The following is a 17,831-nucleotide window of genomic DNA, read 5'->3' as shown; positions in this document are numbered from 1 at the left end:
TTTTTTCCAACAAAAATATTTAGTCGACACTTAGTGAAGGAGAAGGGTTGCAACCATCTCTTGCGAGTGCGTGGTTGGTATGTGCCGGGTGGGCAGACGGGCCGTAAAACGCAACAAGACTGACTCCTGAAGAAGACCAGTCGACAAAGGTATAATGTTGGTTTAAATTTAAGATTTATTTTGAAGTGTTACGGAAGCATGTTGGGCCTATTTTATGTTCTACTGTTGTTTTAATTATAAGAACACTCATTGGGGTAATTTTATTGAAAAGAATAAGTTGTGGGGGTTGCTGCAATATTTTGCATAACTGTGGGGTTATTTTGATATTATCATAAAATTGGTTATGGGAAAAATGGATGACTTTTTTATTTTATGGTAAAAAATGGAATTTTAAGAATTTATGGGAAAAATGGAATTTCATTATAGTTGATGATATTACATGCAATTATCCCTAAAAATAACCGTCTATATTAAAATTTATGCCTACAAAAACAATGCATATGGGATAAGAAGTACTACTACTATTTTCTTACACATCACACGTGCGAAATAATGTGTTGAATCTTCATTTACTCTAATCTAATGAATTGTAGTCAATCAACCTTGTGTGGACAGTTTTGCGATTAATATTCAGTTTAATTAGTTCGCTTTGATTATAAGATTAATTATATTTTATGTCAATAATTTCCAACATTTTTAAAAAAGTATTTAATTTTTAATTTTTACTTAAAAATCTTGAATTTTCAACTTCTTCCAAAAAATATTACTTATATAAAAATCGACGATCGAATGATGAGCCACATCGTATTTTAAATGGATCCTTTTTTTTCCATTTCACCCAATAAAACGACTTTATTACACTTAAGAATATGGTGATTTGACTCATCATTTCGTCACCAAATTTTGTATAATATGGCATATTTTGAATAATTCTAAAATTAAGAGGGGGTTTTGAATAGAAAATAATACTCCTCCGTCCCCCAAAATTATGCATAGTTGACTCCGGCACGGATTTTAATAAAAAGTTGTTTGTAGTAATTATAGTGAAGAAAGGATCACACATTAAGAGTATTGTTAAGTATATTATGAGTAAATAGTGTAAGTTAAAAGGGTAAATTGTAATAATCATATGTGGGGTAATGTCCAAAAATAGAATATGTATAATTTTGGGGGTCGTACCAAAAAGAAAAGGTATGCATAATTTTGAGAAACGGATGTAGTAATGAAAATATATTCTAAAAAATATTAAAAATTAGGAATACAAACATAATTAACCTTTATTAATTTTACAAGAACTTAACAACCACCAATTAACTTATTATCAGAGTAGGAATATATTTGCATATAGATGGATCTTCATAGATTTCAAATTAAGTGGTAGGAACACAGACTTCCAAAACTTCTATTCGTATAATCTGAAAAATTTAAAACTAATTTTAACTTTCTTGAACAAAACACAAAAAAAAAAAAAAAAAAACATGGAATAAAACAAGAACTTAACAATTAGTCGTAAAACTGTGAAATTAGTTCTAATGATCGACAGTCCCATTCAAATTGCAATTAATAGTTCATAAGAATAACTTTACTCCAACTCAAAAATAATAAAGGAACAACTTTACTCAAAAGTTTAGACTACAAATTGTTGCAAACAAAAAAGTTTTAAGTGGCAATCCTAAAGCAACTCAAAATTTCAGGTGACGAAACATTCATATATTTAACAAGTTATATTACTCTAAACGAATTATACCAAATTAAAGACATATATTTTTCGTCCATACATATAAATTCCACATAAATAAACTTATCATATCTGTATTGATTCATACAACATCTAATAAAGACGAAGGGCAAACTGAAACACGAATAAAGACGCAAAGAAACGAAGATGATTACTAAACTTATTTTAATAGAAAATTATTAAAATAGTTTTCACTCTCGATTATTATGTTTTTGTTATATTTAGCCGTCATTTTTTGATGGGCTTTTCCAACTTCATCTACATTTTGATTTGGTTGAACCCAATATGTCTAACAACTTTTTAGTGTTGTTGGTTGACAATTAATGGCTTAGAGCCATTAAAATGGTCAAAATTCATCAAATGTCATAATAACTATTAATGCTGAATTTGAATATGCTTTAGAAAAATTTGTTGCGTGCATACACGTTCAACAAAAACAATTAAAAGTGTTTGTTATAACTTATTAAGGTTAGACAGCCAAAAATTGCTATGAAATGATCAAATGAAGCACTATAGTTGGCTAAGCCCCGCTTTGAGATTTACTTTCTCCGTCCCAGCTAAGTTTATCATTTTTTTTTCGGCACAAACTTAAAGAAACTAATATTTAATATGTTAACTGTGCTATGTAAAAAGAAAAGTGATCAAATTAATTGAGACAGTCCGAAAAGAATTACTGATCGAGTTAGTTGGAATGGAGGGATTATATTCTAATCTATTAACTAATCTATATAAATTTGTAAATAATTCGATGTCATTTTGTGGTCTATTGGCCTGTCGTATACAGTATCATTTTTATAAAACTCAGTGCAAATTAAATATCAATCTTTGAATTTTGTTGTAAGTTAGAGCAATATTTCAACTTTTCAATTGTCGTCATTTTATTTTTATTGCACGAATTTGGTATTAAGATTTAGTCATTTATCAAGCGTCAAAACATGAGATTGATTATGTATATTTGAAGCGCTCATTATCTGAATTGTCTTTCATGTATTGTAGATTTCATCGTCAAAAATTCGACAATTGAGTAATTAAAATGAAATTTGGCACGACAAAGTTCGAGCTTTCCAATGATTTGAATGTTTAATTATAAAATTGTCAAAACATAAGACAAATCAAACAATAGATATCAAAAGCATAGAATCAATTTTGAATTTTGACGTTGTATGAATGTTTAAATATCAACTACAAACTTATTATGCATAAAAATTAAATCGATTGCAAATAGTAAAATTGAATCTTAACTGAAACAGTCAAAAAATTGTGTTCAATTTGCAATAATTCTCAAATATTGAGATTCAAATTGTAATTATATGCTTTTTATATCTTTACTTAAAAAGTAACATGTCTAACACCATTCACAGTAGATTTTTTAAAATTTTACTCATAAAAATATTCATAAAGTCTTCCCTAAATTATTTTTAACCCCTATTTTACAATTGCACACAGCAACTCTCCTATTTTTCATTATCTATTTTATAAATTTAGGATTAGATTTAAGGGGTGTAAATTTAGGATTAAATTTAAGGGGGTGTAAATTTTTTTTGGGCCCAACTTAGTATAGGTGATATCATTTTATCTCACTTTTTATTTTAGTTCAAATTTAAAGTTATGATTACTTTTGAGAGATCTACTGTGGATGCTTAAAGGATTATACCCCTATCGGATTAGATATTGAATGATTCATTTAAATACATATAGTCATATAGACTATATAGGTCATGTTTTAAGTAACAAATTCTCCAAATTAGTCAAGGGTAACAACATAAATTCATTTTTCGCAAATTTTATAATTTTCGCACGAGGTAACAACAAATTCTCTAAAACGTAAATTTTATATTTTCGCACAATAAATTTTTTGTTAGAGAAAAAGATAATTGTTTAATTGGGTGGAAAGCTTTAAAGCCACTAATCCAAGCATGGACAAGATTATGATGGGTTGATATTGTCTGTGTTCTAGAAAATACTGCGGCTTACACGTGGCACCTCGTGCGGCTAAATTATGATTTATGAATAAGGCTTTCTGCCTCTACCACCCATGCTCTTTTCAATCTATTTCGACATTATCCATGTTTCTTACTCGAAAAAATATTTATTTAACATTATTTGGTTTTCAAGGTTAAAACTTCCTAAAATTATTTGTGCAATAATTTAGTATATGAATTACTACTTCAAAATAAAACAGTATAAACAATGCTATAAAGAACAAAAACAAAAAAATATATTGAATTTCCATTATGAAGGTTAAAATTTTCTTTATAGCATTGTATATGAATTGGTTTTGAAGGTTAAAATTTTCTATTATGAAAGTACGAAATTTAAATACGAATCTCAATCTTAGCATCTTCTAATTAAAAAAACATTGAATTTGACGGGGACTATATTTTCCACTTTCTTACGTCGTTAGAGCTATTTGGGCCAAATAATCGACACTGGATTAACAAGGTTTTGGTATAATAAAGGATATGACATATTATGATATGTGAAGATAACTTAAGATAAGATATGTATTTTATAGATAATATTATCAATTACTCCCTCCATCTCATTATATGTGAGACATTTTTTGGACACAGAAATTAATAAACGTGTATTTTGTTTGTAGGTAAAAAAGTGAAAATGTGTTTAAAGAGTAAAATCTTTACAAAAAAGAAGAGTCTCAGTTACAGTGAAATGTCTTAAATAAAAAGAGTCTCAAATACAGTGGGACGGAGATAGTATTATTTGTACGTTGAAAATGATCCATAAAACATGAATCTAGAGATTAATTAATGAGTGAAACAAATTAGAATTTCGAGTGACAATGACATCACATCCACATCTCTCGATGTTCAACAGTTCAAATAACTCAATATGCCTCCCTACCCCCAATTTTTGGTTTTTGTTTCTGTTTTTGCTTTTATTTTTAAATAGATTTTTTTTTCGTTTTTAAATGGATAAAACAAAGGGAAAAGAAAGAAGTGAACAAATTGAAAGAAATTTATTGGCCCAATACCGAGAGAGTTCCTCCTTATGACTTATGAGACTGGTACTAAAAAAGCCCAAAACAGAATTCTTCTTTTTTTTTCCCACTTATTTCACATTAATTAATAATTACTTACCTCGTTTCCAATTGGTACATTCTATTTCTCTTTTACGTTGGTAGTGGTAATCTATGTTTAGTATGGTGATATATTAATTATTAATTTTAGCCAGAGAAAAGTAAAATAAAAAAGTCAATAGTGAATCGCATTATTTTGGGGGAGTTAGAATTTGCAGAAGTGATTGTATATCCAATGAAAATAATTGAAAATTTAGGACGCAGCAAACAATTAATATATAGTCATATTTTTTCGAAAGCTTGCCCGTTGATTATTTTAGGAAAAAGAAAAAAGGAAATTGTGATGCTCAACTTACAAATTCTGAGCTAATGGATATTTTTCTTAATTTGTTACGTGTGTTGATCTAGTGATAAAATGATTAATGATTGATGTCAAAGATTTTAAATTTGAGTCCATCATCATACTATCTTAAACATTATGTATTCATTAACCCTAAAAAATTCAATACATGTTACATATATGTTTACTAGTAATTAATATCATATATCTAAAACATGTAAAAAGATATAGTGTGGTTGAAAAAAGACTGAATTTGTATCCGGCCAAACCACGTGAATATTTCTTTAAATGGGCTTTAGAGTTAGGCAAATGTCGAACTTAAATATTTGCAAACCCATCGGCAATTAAAGTTCAAATTAAATAAAGCAATTATTGAAAATTCCCAATAATAGCTTTACCACTGTTATACGTGTCTATAAATCCCAAATTTAGTTCGGTATTTGCTTCCGACACGAATATTTAATAACCTGATCATGGAAAATACAAAAAAATAATATTCGTTGCGAAACGTGGACCTACACACACCAATGAAATTTTATGTGACCATTAGCCTAAAAAAAAGAAATTTTATGTAACCATTCTTAAGAGTTAAGTGTTTTATGTTTAATCTTGCAGATTTAAATATGAGGTTTGCTAGGTTGAATATTAATTATTTTCATCTATACTAAATATAATTGTCCGAATGATGCCAATGTTCACTTGTTTGTTGTTTATTCAAGATTAAAAAATAATTGTATTAATTCAAATCAAAATATATATACAATATTAACAAGTCAGAATGAGAAACCTAAATCAATAGTATCATTTGATGATTTGATCCGTTTCTCTCAATATCATGAGCACTTTTGACGGTATAGTTCACGTTAACATCAAACTTATAATTTTCATTTATTTTTTTCTTATCATATCTCATAAATTATGACGATCATTATCATATTTATAAATTAAATAAAAATCGAACCTCTATCTATTAATTAATTTTATTCGTTCTTTGATGTTAAAGAATGTTAAGGAAGAAAACGATTAAACCAAGTTTCGAATTTTTATGTAATTTACAAATTTGATAGTCATTATCATAATTTTATGAAGTAGTATATGAGAAAATATAAAACGATATAAATGAAAAACAAAAATCATTAACAATAACTACATGTCAGCGGTGCTCATATATATACTGATAAAGAATGTGTAACAAATTCATTCTCATATATATATATATATATATATAGGGGGCCGCTCCAATGAGACCCCCTAATTTTAATGAGATCTAGGACACGATCTGGTGCGTTTATTTTGTCGATCCTATGGCTGATATTGTATCTAGAGGGTGATTTTTTTTTGCAGGGTTCGAATCCTGGAGGGAGCAGAATATTTTAAATTTTGTTATTCATCAGTATATACTGCGTTGTTCATCAGTATATACGGCCCTGTTCATCAGTATATATGTCTTATTCATTACGAATTTTTTTAAAGTTATTTTTCATCAGTATATACATCTTGTTCATTAGATATACGTTTTGTTCATTAGTATTATATGTCTTATTCATTGTACTCATGTTACACGAAAAATAGGGGGTCTCACTGGAGCGCGCCCCTATATATATATATATATATATATATATATATAGTGTACTTCACAAAATAACAATAACATGCATGTAAGGTGATTGGCAACATCCAAATACATTATATTCAATAAATTTTATTTCCCTATACACCTTTACAAAGACAATAAATTTCAAAACACTCGGTTCAATACGTAAATCAATATCCACGTATATTTTCAGAAATGTACATACTAAACTCTCCAACTAGTCGAGGCAATGTACATTACGTGTTATATATACTCTATATATATTAAGTAGAACTTAAAACGAAAAAAAAAGAAGAAGCCAAAATACAATTTATAAAATAGACAATAATAATCGAAGTGACTCAACAATTATATAATATATATTAATATATTAACTAGTCTCCATGAAGTAACTGCATTGACCAAAAATCCTCCATGCTCCAAATATTGTGATCATTTGATTGAGTGGGAAAATTAGAGCCTTGAAAATTTTGCATACTTCCCTGAAAGGAGGAAGTAGCAGGATTGGGTGTATATGATTGGCTAATTGCATAATCCGCAGGGACGCAACCGGAGAGAGCCTGGTTTGTGAAGGTAGATTGATCCATATTATTTAGAGGTAAAGTAGTAAAATTTTCAGATTGTTTTATGTGTTTTTGAATCCGAGTTCTCCAATAATTCTTTATCTCGTTGTCAGTTCGTCCAGGCAAATGCTTTGCAATTTTTGACCACCTGCCACATAGAACCAAATATTATAAATATAACACTATTTTTTATTATTGTTTTTTTGAATGATAATTAACATATCCGTAATAATGGTGTTCGTAGGTTCATCACAAATAAAAGACGTGCATTGTTTTGGCTGATTTTAATTTGTTGGGCACATTTGATTTGTTTTATTAGAAAAGTAATCAATATGTTGCAATTGTAAAGAATTAATTGTTGTAGTTACTATAAATTTTAAATTGTATGTGAAATGATATACTATATATTTCGCTAAAATTAGTTTCACGTGCATGGAGAAACTTAAAAGTCGAATACTTAAATTAGTCATGCATATCATTCTAATTGTTTTAATAACTGTATCAACCTAATGTGTTTAAGCACATTAATGTACAAAACTTGTATAGCATTGTAATTTATAAAATAACATTATTTTGAGGAGTTAATTATAAACACAGAATTTATGAAAAATCAATAAATCCCTAGCCCCATTTAATTTGATGGTTTAATTTTGGATATATTTCTCTTAGGGTGAGAAATCTGGAGACTAGCTTTGAGTAATATATTTATCTTCTACAGCCTAAAGAAAGGTCTGAAATTAGATTTATTTTACATATTTCATCGAATCATAATTGAAGTATCTAAGGACGAGGCCTTTAATAAGCCAAAAAAACAAAAAAAATGTATGGTAGCTGTCCATTTCAACATTATGCATGCTAGATAGCCATTGTGATTTCCCCTTTTCATTATATTCCCCTTAATTTTTCTTTTCTACATTTGCATCGATCACTTTATAGTTTTTGACAATTTGGTTTTCTAATATGATTAATGTAATGACCAAACATGATGGAGTATTACCTGTTACCCCATTTAGCATGCAGCTCTATAATCAAAAGGTGTTCCTCCGCCGTGATATTGCCCCTCCTCACATCCGGCCGGAGGTAATTCAGCCACCGTAGGCGGCAGCTTTTTCCGGTGCGCTTTAACCCTAAAATCACATTTCATTTTTGTTCCATTATAAAAAATTTCATTACAGAAGAAAGGACATAGAGTTAAAGAAAATGGGCAAGATTGTCACTCATAATTAGTATTAATTAGGGTTTGTCCCAGTGAAATTCGTGAACTCTTACACGTAAGTATGATCATTAACTTTTACCTGTAAATAAAACCATCTGATTGCGGAGAATCTTCATGGTCGCCTCAATAAAAAAAAAAAAGAAGAAAGAAGAATAAATGATAAACGTACCGGCGGATCGAGCTAGTGAATTCCAAACACCTTCACCATGATTAGCAATGTAGTTTATAAGAATGAGATCCTCTTCCATAGTCCATGGCCCTTTCCTCACTTCAGGCTCATGTGAGTTGCATGGCCTTTTGTCCATCTTAGTCATGAGAGAGTCTCATATATATCATATATGTGTTAGAGAGAGAAAGAGGGAGAGAGAGAGAATGAGGGGTACAATAGAGGTGGAGCTCAATTTATAGAGATGATTATATATTAATTTCCAAGTTAAATATCTATTAGTAGACGTATGAATGAATAGCTTTTAGCCTAACTTTGATTTATTAAATTTAATTAGAATAAGGATATACTCTACATTGTGCATTAGCAACCGTGTATTACATAAGCTACTTAGCTACATCAACATGCACCCCGGTCCACACCTTCCTTAATTGGGAAAAAAATTATAGTGGGGAATTTTCTATATAATAAATACATGCATGGAATTAAGAGTTTACATACCTAATTAATGTACCATATTTACGTCGCACATGATCTTTCTAGTGTTTACATATACAATATAGTTCGTGAATTAGTTAATATACATAAATTAATAAACCTTACAGCTCTCGTCGTATCTTCAGATATAGAGATTGTGTTTGAATTTTTCTCTATCACTCAAAATGCACGCATTTTATATATTTTCAACCTCGCCTAAATATTCCACCCTTAATGTAATTTTCAACTATATATAGGTATACCTACGTACACTTATATATAATCAATTTATAAGTTATTTAATATTATGATTAAGGAGAAAAATAACTGAATTTTACAAATTTATGGCTACATAAATGATCTTAAGGGAAGAAGATATTGTACTAGTACGACCCGACTGATTAATATATATTGTTCGTTATTTTGATTATTAATTTATATCTAACTTATTAGTTAATATTATTGAGTCCGGTTATATCATTAAGCCCATTAATTAGACTTTTTATGCTTAGGAGTCGTAGTTAATTAGTATAAATAGTTTTGTATTGTTGTTATTAATTTATCATTCAGTTAATAATATTCATATTTGGAGAACCTTGATCAGAGCTTTGGCCTTAGGAGATTGTGGGGATTTAACTTTTCACGAGAGTATCGTGAATTATGTTGCTGAAATGAGTTCATTCCAAATTACAACACTATATATATATTTTGCAAATCAATGCACGATGTATTCGTCTTGATTAAATTATACTTATAATTATAACTAATTATAATTTTCATGTTGAAAATTAATAAATCATAAGTATATAAGTTAAGATTTATAATTAATTTTAATTTGAAGTTAGTGAATCCGAACGCATTTCGTACGTTTTCCTCGTTAGCTTTATATATAACCCCGATACTTTAGACCGAGTTACAAAAATAAAATGGCATTAATTAAAAGAAAAAATTATAACCTTAAGAAAATTTTGCGAATATAGCTGAGTCTATATTTTCAGGTGCGAAGTTTAACGTGGAATATTTGAGATCTCAATTATAAAAAATACGTGAAATTCAAGAAAGAATTTAACGAGGCGCGCGATGTATCTTTTCGTTGTGTGTTAGATTCTGGATTTAGACCATAATTCCATTTTTTTTTCTCCAAAGTTTGGGATTGAAATAACATAAGTTGTAAATATTTGATATAAATTATACATGCTTTGATGCTTAGGTGAAAAAAAAATTCAACCTAAAAATCTACGCAAGAATCCGACAATGTGATTCATATTTCTATCGCTGGATTCTTGATTTAGTGGCATAATTACAACTCGAATTAATGATAGTTTATGACACAAACTTGATCACTTGTTTAATTTGTGGCATCAACTTCAATTTAATTTTTAAAAGACGATCTTAAATTTGCGAAATTATTTTATTATGGCACGCATCAAAATTTTGGATTCATAAAACTGATTAGGATCACCAATAAATTGAGGTGAATTTTCACATAGAACGATATTGTCCCGTCGACGTTTAAAGTCGTAATTAATTAGACAATTTTACAAATTTAATTAAGGCCTTTTAAATAATAAAATACTGAAGTTGAGGATATAAATCAAGCACACTAAAATTTAGCTCATAAACTACAATTAATCTTTACAACTTTTCTCCGAGTTTGAGATTTTTTTTAAGTATAATTAAATTTGGAATATTTTTATCAAAAATTCCTATGTTCAAGATAGAAGCTGGATCCCTATAATTATACAATATACACTTTTATTAATAGACGCAGCTATCATAACATTAATATCCTACTATAAATTAAAAAAATCTAAAACTATTGTAATTTTCACTCTATACAAAATATATCATAGTAAAAAATATTAAGCCTCATTTCATACCGTTATGACATATATATTCTTGTGTGATTAACATGTGGTTGAGATGAAAGCATTAGTTTTTGAGTTCAGAAGATATTTTGAGAAGTGATGGTGTGAAACAATAACATGTCGAAATTAGGTCTAAACAATTGTTATCCACACAAAATCCTAACAAAGAAATAGAGGAAAGGGACAAAATCGATTGGGTTTTATAGGGATTCGTTGTCCATGCTTTTGGAATTAAGAAATAAATCAAGCGTTGGACTCGTTGTTGTCCATGATCTTGGGTTCAATCCTACTTGCGTGAAGTTTTCCATTTTTGTGTGGGTAAGGGTTTCACATGTGTATAATTATTTTTTCACCTTTGTGTGGTGCAGAGGTCCTTCTTGCATGTAAATTACTTATTTAATTATATAATAGATATTTCTTGTAATTCTAAAAAAAAGATTACAATTTAAAATAGTTTTTCCTCGTAAATTTGAGCCTTGGTTCAAAATTGTTGAGACACTTAAAGCAAAATAATTTATTTCACGAATTACAAATCTATTTTGACCCACCTCACAAAATATCACCAATATAATTACCAATTAATTAATTAATTCTAGCTATAGACTATTGAACCCATATAATGTGTGATAATTCCTAATAAGGAATTTATGGATTCTAATCACGAATTAATAAATTATAATTATGAATTATTAAGTTCTTAATATATATTCTCTTTGTCACACCCCAATTCTTGAAAGAATAAACTATAATCGAGGTGCGACTAAAATCATAGAAATAAACAAGAGAAGAACCTTGTGAAATTCAGATAATAGAATAAAAAGGTCGGGCAACGCCCTTTGAATGAAGAAAGATAGAAATCAAGTGATACTAATCAATCAACAACATTCTAAACTTCAGGATCACAAGTTTGGTTTCATGCTTCTGATAACCAACGTTAACTATCATAGAGCTAGAAGTTGAGAGTCTACACTCGATAAGAAACATAATTCAGAATTTAACATAAAGGTCTTAAGTTAGAGAAACATAAGACAAATGAGAGCTAGTGCAACAGCGGAAGACAAAATACGGAGTTGAACCCTAGCCTCAGCTCTGCCCCGTCAGCACCGACCAATCAACCTGAAAACATTTGAAAGTAATTTTGGGCTAAGTACTAATGTACTTAGTGGGCTAGCATTTTTATAAACATTTCATATTTTCGTAAAGACAGTTTATCAAATTATAATTGACATAACTTAGAAGGTTTTAAATTGAAAGAACTTCTAAGCATGTTAAAACATTTTTCATTTGTGCGCACATGTCACACTCCCTTTCTGTTACTCGCTGTGATCCCGGACCTCTAGCCACCGACGGATCCATTTCTCCCATTGCACTTGCCCTGAGGACGTAACTCAGACAAGTTGAATTGACCTCGGGACGCTACCCAGGCAGGCCTTACATGATACATGCTCCGGAACACATCCCGTCGAGCACCCTTATAACGCCTCTGGCCAGTGCCCGATGGAGATCAACCCACCAGGTCAACTAGCATGTGTACACGATTCTCAGACAACGTGTTAGGTCATAAGAGAACCTCAATTGATTAACTTTGCGAGCCTTAAACAGAGCAGAGTGCACATAAACATTTTATTGGATAAACAGTTTGCATTTCATTAAATAAATAATTTGCATTTCATTGAAACATTTAGAGCTTAATAACTCAATCATACTTTATACATTTGGAAAGTAAGCCCACCTGGTTAGGCAAAGCCTGAAGATCATAATCACATAAACTCATCTTGGGAAAGCAGTGCTAATCCCCCTTGGTCCACAAAGCCTACAAGAAATTCTATCCTTAATAGGTCTCATGAAACTAATCTTAATTCTTAGTGAGTGTGCTAATCTTTCTATGATTCACTTAGCCGGGTTTTCAAAATTTAATAAATAAATAATTGAAAACGAAAGTTCTTGAGTCAAAGACACCAACAATATATTTACTCGATTTTTCTTTAATAATTGGATTTAATGAAAACCAATTTAAACCATAGGTACTTTTATTTGCAAAAATACTTATGCAAATCCATGTCATGCTTAGCATATAATAAGTAATCACTTAATATATGCACACAAACAGCCTGACTTTCTATCCTATTTCGGCTTTTAACAAGGTTTTTCCCTTGTTTATTTCTATGAATTATTCACACCTCGATTATATTTATTCCTTCAAGAATTGGGGTGTGACACTCTTCGTTCCATAAAAATATATCACTTTTTTCATTTTCGTTCGTCACATAAGAATATACCACTTATATTTTGGGACGTGATCACACTTTCTCTTTTTAACCATGAGGCCAGCATCTAAATTTTAATAAACTTACTTCTAGCATGGTCTCAGGTATAAAAAGAGCTCAAATATAATTTCATGTAAAATACGAAAAATAATCTATATTTGAAAAACACTCAATTCTACTATTCCATCCGTCCCATGAAGCAAGACTAAGTTTCCTTTTTGGTATGTCCCACGAAACATGACTAGTTTCTAAAAATAGCAAAAAATTTATTCTTTATTCATCTTTTCATTTTTTCACCTACCACACTTAACACATAAAATACCAATTTTTTAATTCTTGTGCCGAAAAGAACTAGGTCTTGCTTCGTAGGATGAAGGGAGTATCACTTTAGATCTTATGGACATACTAATTCCAAGTAACTAGTATCCATTTAAAGTGTGTCACATGGAATGTAACCAAGTGGGAGTACAATGTTTAAGGATGACAATGAGGCTACCATTTTTAGTATAGAGTTTGAAGTGTGTGGCCACTTTATTTACTAAATCGGCTCACTCAATTTTCCACATGTGGACAAAAGTTAGAATAAGATCATGGGCTTTATTAAGTATTCTTCAATTTCGATTAATTGTTGACCGCAAGCCCAATTTGTGGACAAGAATTGGATTAAGTGGGCCTACGCCATTACACTTCAATCTCAGCCACATATTTGATTTAACTACCTAATTTCTAATGGGGTTTACAACTCCTTACAACAATCTATGCCTCGTGCAACGTAACCATCCATCATTTTCCTTTTTTTTAGTTGCAAATATTTGTTCGAGTTTCTGTCCTTTTTTTGGTACGTGGTAGTGTTATTGTGTATGACTATGTGATTTGAAAATTTTAATTGTAAATACAATTTTTTTTAAAGTATTCCTTTTATCCCACTTCATTTGATTTAGTTTCTATTTTAGACTGACTTATCTTATTTCCTTTCTAAGTAATTATTTTTTTTTCTTTCTAAAATCGATATGAATCCACATAGTTTACATTATAATCATATTCTCTTAAATAATAGTGACAAAAAGAATTAGGCCAAATAAGGTGGGATGAAAGAAATATATTCTTGATAAGTATGTCAGAATACTGCAGCAAGTGTATAAAATCATTGTATTTACCGTAAAATTAATTATAGGCGTCACATTTATTTATCAATGTGATGCGATATTCGTAGATTTTCACGATTAGATAATTTAAAATAATTATCACATTTTCAATTTAAGTAAGAGTTTTTATTTGAACATTTTTCTTAGAAGCTTGTGTTTTATAATGATCACTTTAAAATAATTCTCATATTCTAATTTAAATAAAACGTATTATTGCATTAGTGATATAATAATGAAGTCGGATATATATGGTATGCTATTGGTGTTGTATTCGATTATTTGTGATCTTTATGTTTTACTTGAAAAAATGAGAGAGAACCAACTTTTTTTATTTTTTATAAACATATCAGTGAAAGACCGTATGGATATCATGGTTCTTTCTTTCCCCTCTTCAAGTTAAATAGAAGAGTGGACTGTTACCTATTAGACTGCGTTTATTTTGATGGATAAATTTATCCATGAAAAATAATGGATAACAAAAATTTATGCCTTTAGATGTCTTCTTTCTTTTCCAACATTTAACACAGAAGAGAAGTTCACCATTTTTCCTTTCTTATTTTCACTTCAATGATGGATAGTGGATAATATTATCCATCCTTGAAGTGAAAATAAGGAAGGAAAAATACTTTTGTGTAAAATGTTGGAAAAGAAAAAGAGACATTTAAAGATATAAATTTTTATTATCCATCATTTTCCATGGATAAATTTATCCATCAAAGTAAACGCAGCCTTAAAATAAAGACTCGGAAATTATAACATACTTCAAATGAATTTGGAAAGAAAAACTTCGTGAAGTTTTCCATTAACCGAAATTAAAATGGCAATGCTTTAGTACCTTCGCACATCATCAATATAAGTTGGATAGAAAAAAATTAGAATAACAAACACATTAATTTAAACTAAAGTCTGAAATAAAAATTATACAAACACATTAATATTCCCTCCGTCACACGAAGCATGACAAAGTTTCTTTTTTGGTCTGTCCCACGAAGCATGACACGTTTCTAAAAATGGCAAAAAATTTATCATTTATACACATTTTCACTTTTTCACCTACCACACTTAACACACAAAATACCAATTTCTTAATTCTCGTGCCGAAAAGAAGTGTGTCATGCTTCATGGGATGGTGGGAGTATTTAGTTGGATATTGTAGAACATATAGTTGCCATGGTTTGGCGGCTGGGCTTTCTGGTTTTGGTTTCAAGATGTTAGTGCCGATTTGCTTCGTCTAAAACGGGCTGGTTTACTCGTGGCTTATATCTTGGGCCCTGAGCTTTGTATTTCGGTGGTGGTTGAGTTTTGGAGTGGTCGGATGCAAATTTTTTCAGGTTTTTGGTGCGCTAGGTCTTGATTCCGTCTATGATTCCGACTGAATCGGGTTTCGTTGGATTTTGTTTTTATTTTGAGTTTATTGTTTTATCAGTAGTCACTCGTACGCTTTTGGACCCAACTTTTTATTTCTTATTTCCTTTTGGCTTGTAATTGACGCATATTTTTTTTTTCTTTTTGTGGTGTTTTACCTTCTAAATTTTCTCAAATTTTTTTTTTTTAATGAAGTTCGATCTTTAATTAGCATTTATATGTTATCAATGAGTGTTTAGATTTTTCTTATTTCTTTTTTCACTTAATAAATTTCAATTCAGCAATTGAACATATAATTACACAAATAACAAAATTATAAAACAATTAAATTGACTTATCCACAATATAAATATGCTCAAGTAATGTGTGAGAGAGGGAGAGTTGAGTCCTCCCTTGTAGGCTTGATTAATTAGTTAGGTTTGGGTTTTAACTAAATAAAAAAGAGGTCGGTCTATTCCTATTTATGTGTCATTTTAAATCATCAACAATCGTGAACGGTGTTTCAGGTAATACCGTATTAGGCTCCAACTTTTAATGAATCTAGAGACATACATAAAGTCTTTCGTGACATGGTCTTTAAAATTTTTTATTTAATATAATTAAATTATCAAAAAAATAAAAGAAATTATCGATAGTATAATAATTAAAAAGAGGCGGTGATCTAGAAAGATATAGGAGAGAATGAGGGGCTAGTAAGCTAGGGTTTGAGAGAGTGACATATAGATTGGGTTTATTTTGGGGAATATGATTTGGGTTATTAGATGTTAGGATTAGTGGGTTAAGTGAATTGTGTTAAATTTTTTAGGCGAGTCCATCAATGATATAAATAGTAGTAGAGAATAAGAGAAGTGTTAATACTCCAATACTACTAAATAACCAATTTACTTAGGAAAATGTTAATTATAACCACAAAAATAAAAATATATTAATTCAAACCATTTTTTGTGTGATAGACTATTTTATCCTTACTAAAATTATACTATCAATACATCCAAATACTCCCTCCGTCCCGTTAATCATGGCTCAAAACTTTTCGGCACGGGTATTTAGGAGACAAAACTTAAGGGAAATAAGGTGTGAGTCATATAATTAGTGTTATCTTAAATTGATTTTAGTAGTTGTTAATCAAGTACACAGTATCTACAATACCGCCATTTCCCCCCAAAATCCGGTGCCGGCGCCGCCGCTCTTAACACCGGCGAGGTTACAACCACCATCTACAACACCACCATTTTCCCCCAAAATCTGCAACAGAGCCAACAACACCATTTTTCCCTCTCTTGCTCCGATTAACAGCAACAGCAAAGATCAAAACTCAAAACTTCAAAATCAACAAAAATCAAAAAATAAAATTTTAAAATCAAAACAACCAAAATCAGAAATCTGTTTGGATAGAGGTAGTGGAGGGTGGAGGCGGTGGAACCTCTACAAAAAGAAATCTTAGGGTTTTGCAGTGGAGGCGGCGTGGGAGGGTGGTGGAGACGCGAGGCGGTGGAGGGTGTTGGAGGCATGAGGCAGGAGGGTGGTGGAGGCGGCGCAGGAGGCGAGAGGCCTGAGGGTGGTGGAGGCGCGCAGAAGGGTGGTGGAGGCGGTGGAGCGCGCAGGAGGATGGTGGTAGCGGCGCAGGAGACGGGAGGGTTGAGGGTGGTGGAGGCGCGCAGGAGGATGGTGGAGGCGGTGGAGCGCACAGGAGAATGGTGGAGGCGGCGGAGGAGGGTGGTGGAGGCGAGAGAGGTCCGAGGATGATGGAGGGCGCAGGAGGGTGGTGGAGACGATGGAGGAGGCGAGAGGCTTGAGGGTGGTGGAGGATGGTGGAGGCGGCGCATATGAGAGAGAGAGAGAGAGCAGAGAGCGGCGGAAGGAATTGAGGAGGAAAGATGTAGATTTAGGGTTTCTAATTTTGCTTTATATAGTTGCCTTAATTAAGTTGTTAATAGTTCCCTAATTATGTCCCAAAAAGGAAACGAGCCAAGTAGCTTGGGACGGCCCAAAAAGGAACACGAGCCATGAATAATGGGACGGAGGGAGTAATAATTAAAAAATCAAAATAGAATT

At 30.9% G+C, this 17,831-nt stretch overlaps 2 protein-coding genes across 2 annotated transcripts; both read right to left on the bottom strand.

Moving 5' to 3' along the window:
* Nucleotides 1–6,779: 6,779 nt before the first annotated feature.
* Nucleotides 6,780–8,893, bottom strand: LOC131008741 (MYB-like transcription factor EOBII). The gene is made up of 3 exons (XM_057935773.1): nucleotides 8,658–8,893; nucleotides 8,270–8,399; nucleotides 6,780–7,420 (listed from the first exon to the last, which is right to left on the bottom strand). Exons 1-3 carry the CDS (start codon nucleotides 8,800–8,802, stop codon nucleotides 7,084–7,086), a joined length of 612 nt encoding a protein of 203 aa, XP_057791756.1. The 5' UTR covers nucleotides 8,803–8,893; the 3' UTR covers nucleotides 6,780–7,083.
* Nucleotides 8,894–16,916: 8,023 nt separating this feature from the next.
* LOC131009937 (sulfated surface glycoprotein 185-like) lies at nucleotides 16,917–17,602 on the bottom strand. Its single transcript, XM_057937335.1, has 2 exons — nucleotides 17,147–17,602; nucleotides 16,917–17,021 (listed from the first exon to the last, which is right to left on the bottom strand). Exons 1-2 carry the CDS (start codon nucleotides 17,600–17,602, stop codon nucleotides 16,917–16,919), a joined length of 561 nt encoding a protein of 186 aa, XP_057793318.1.
* Between the last annotated feature and the right edge of the window lie 229 nt (nucleotides 17,603–17,831).

Source organism: Salvia miltiorrhiza, chromosome 2, assembly GCF_028751815.1.
Source record: "Salvia miltiorrhiza cultivar Shanhuang (shh) chromosome 2, IMPLAD_Smil_shh, whole genome shotgun sequence".
NCBI lineage: Eukaryota > Viridiplantae > Streptophyta > Magnoliopsida > Lamiales > Lamiaceae > Salvia > Salvia miltiorrhiza.
The sequence above is the reverse complement of the archived record's forward strand: the minus strand, read 5'-3'. Positions and strand labels throughout refer to the sequence as shown.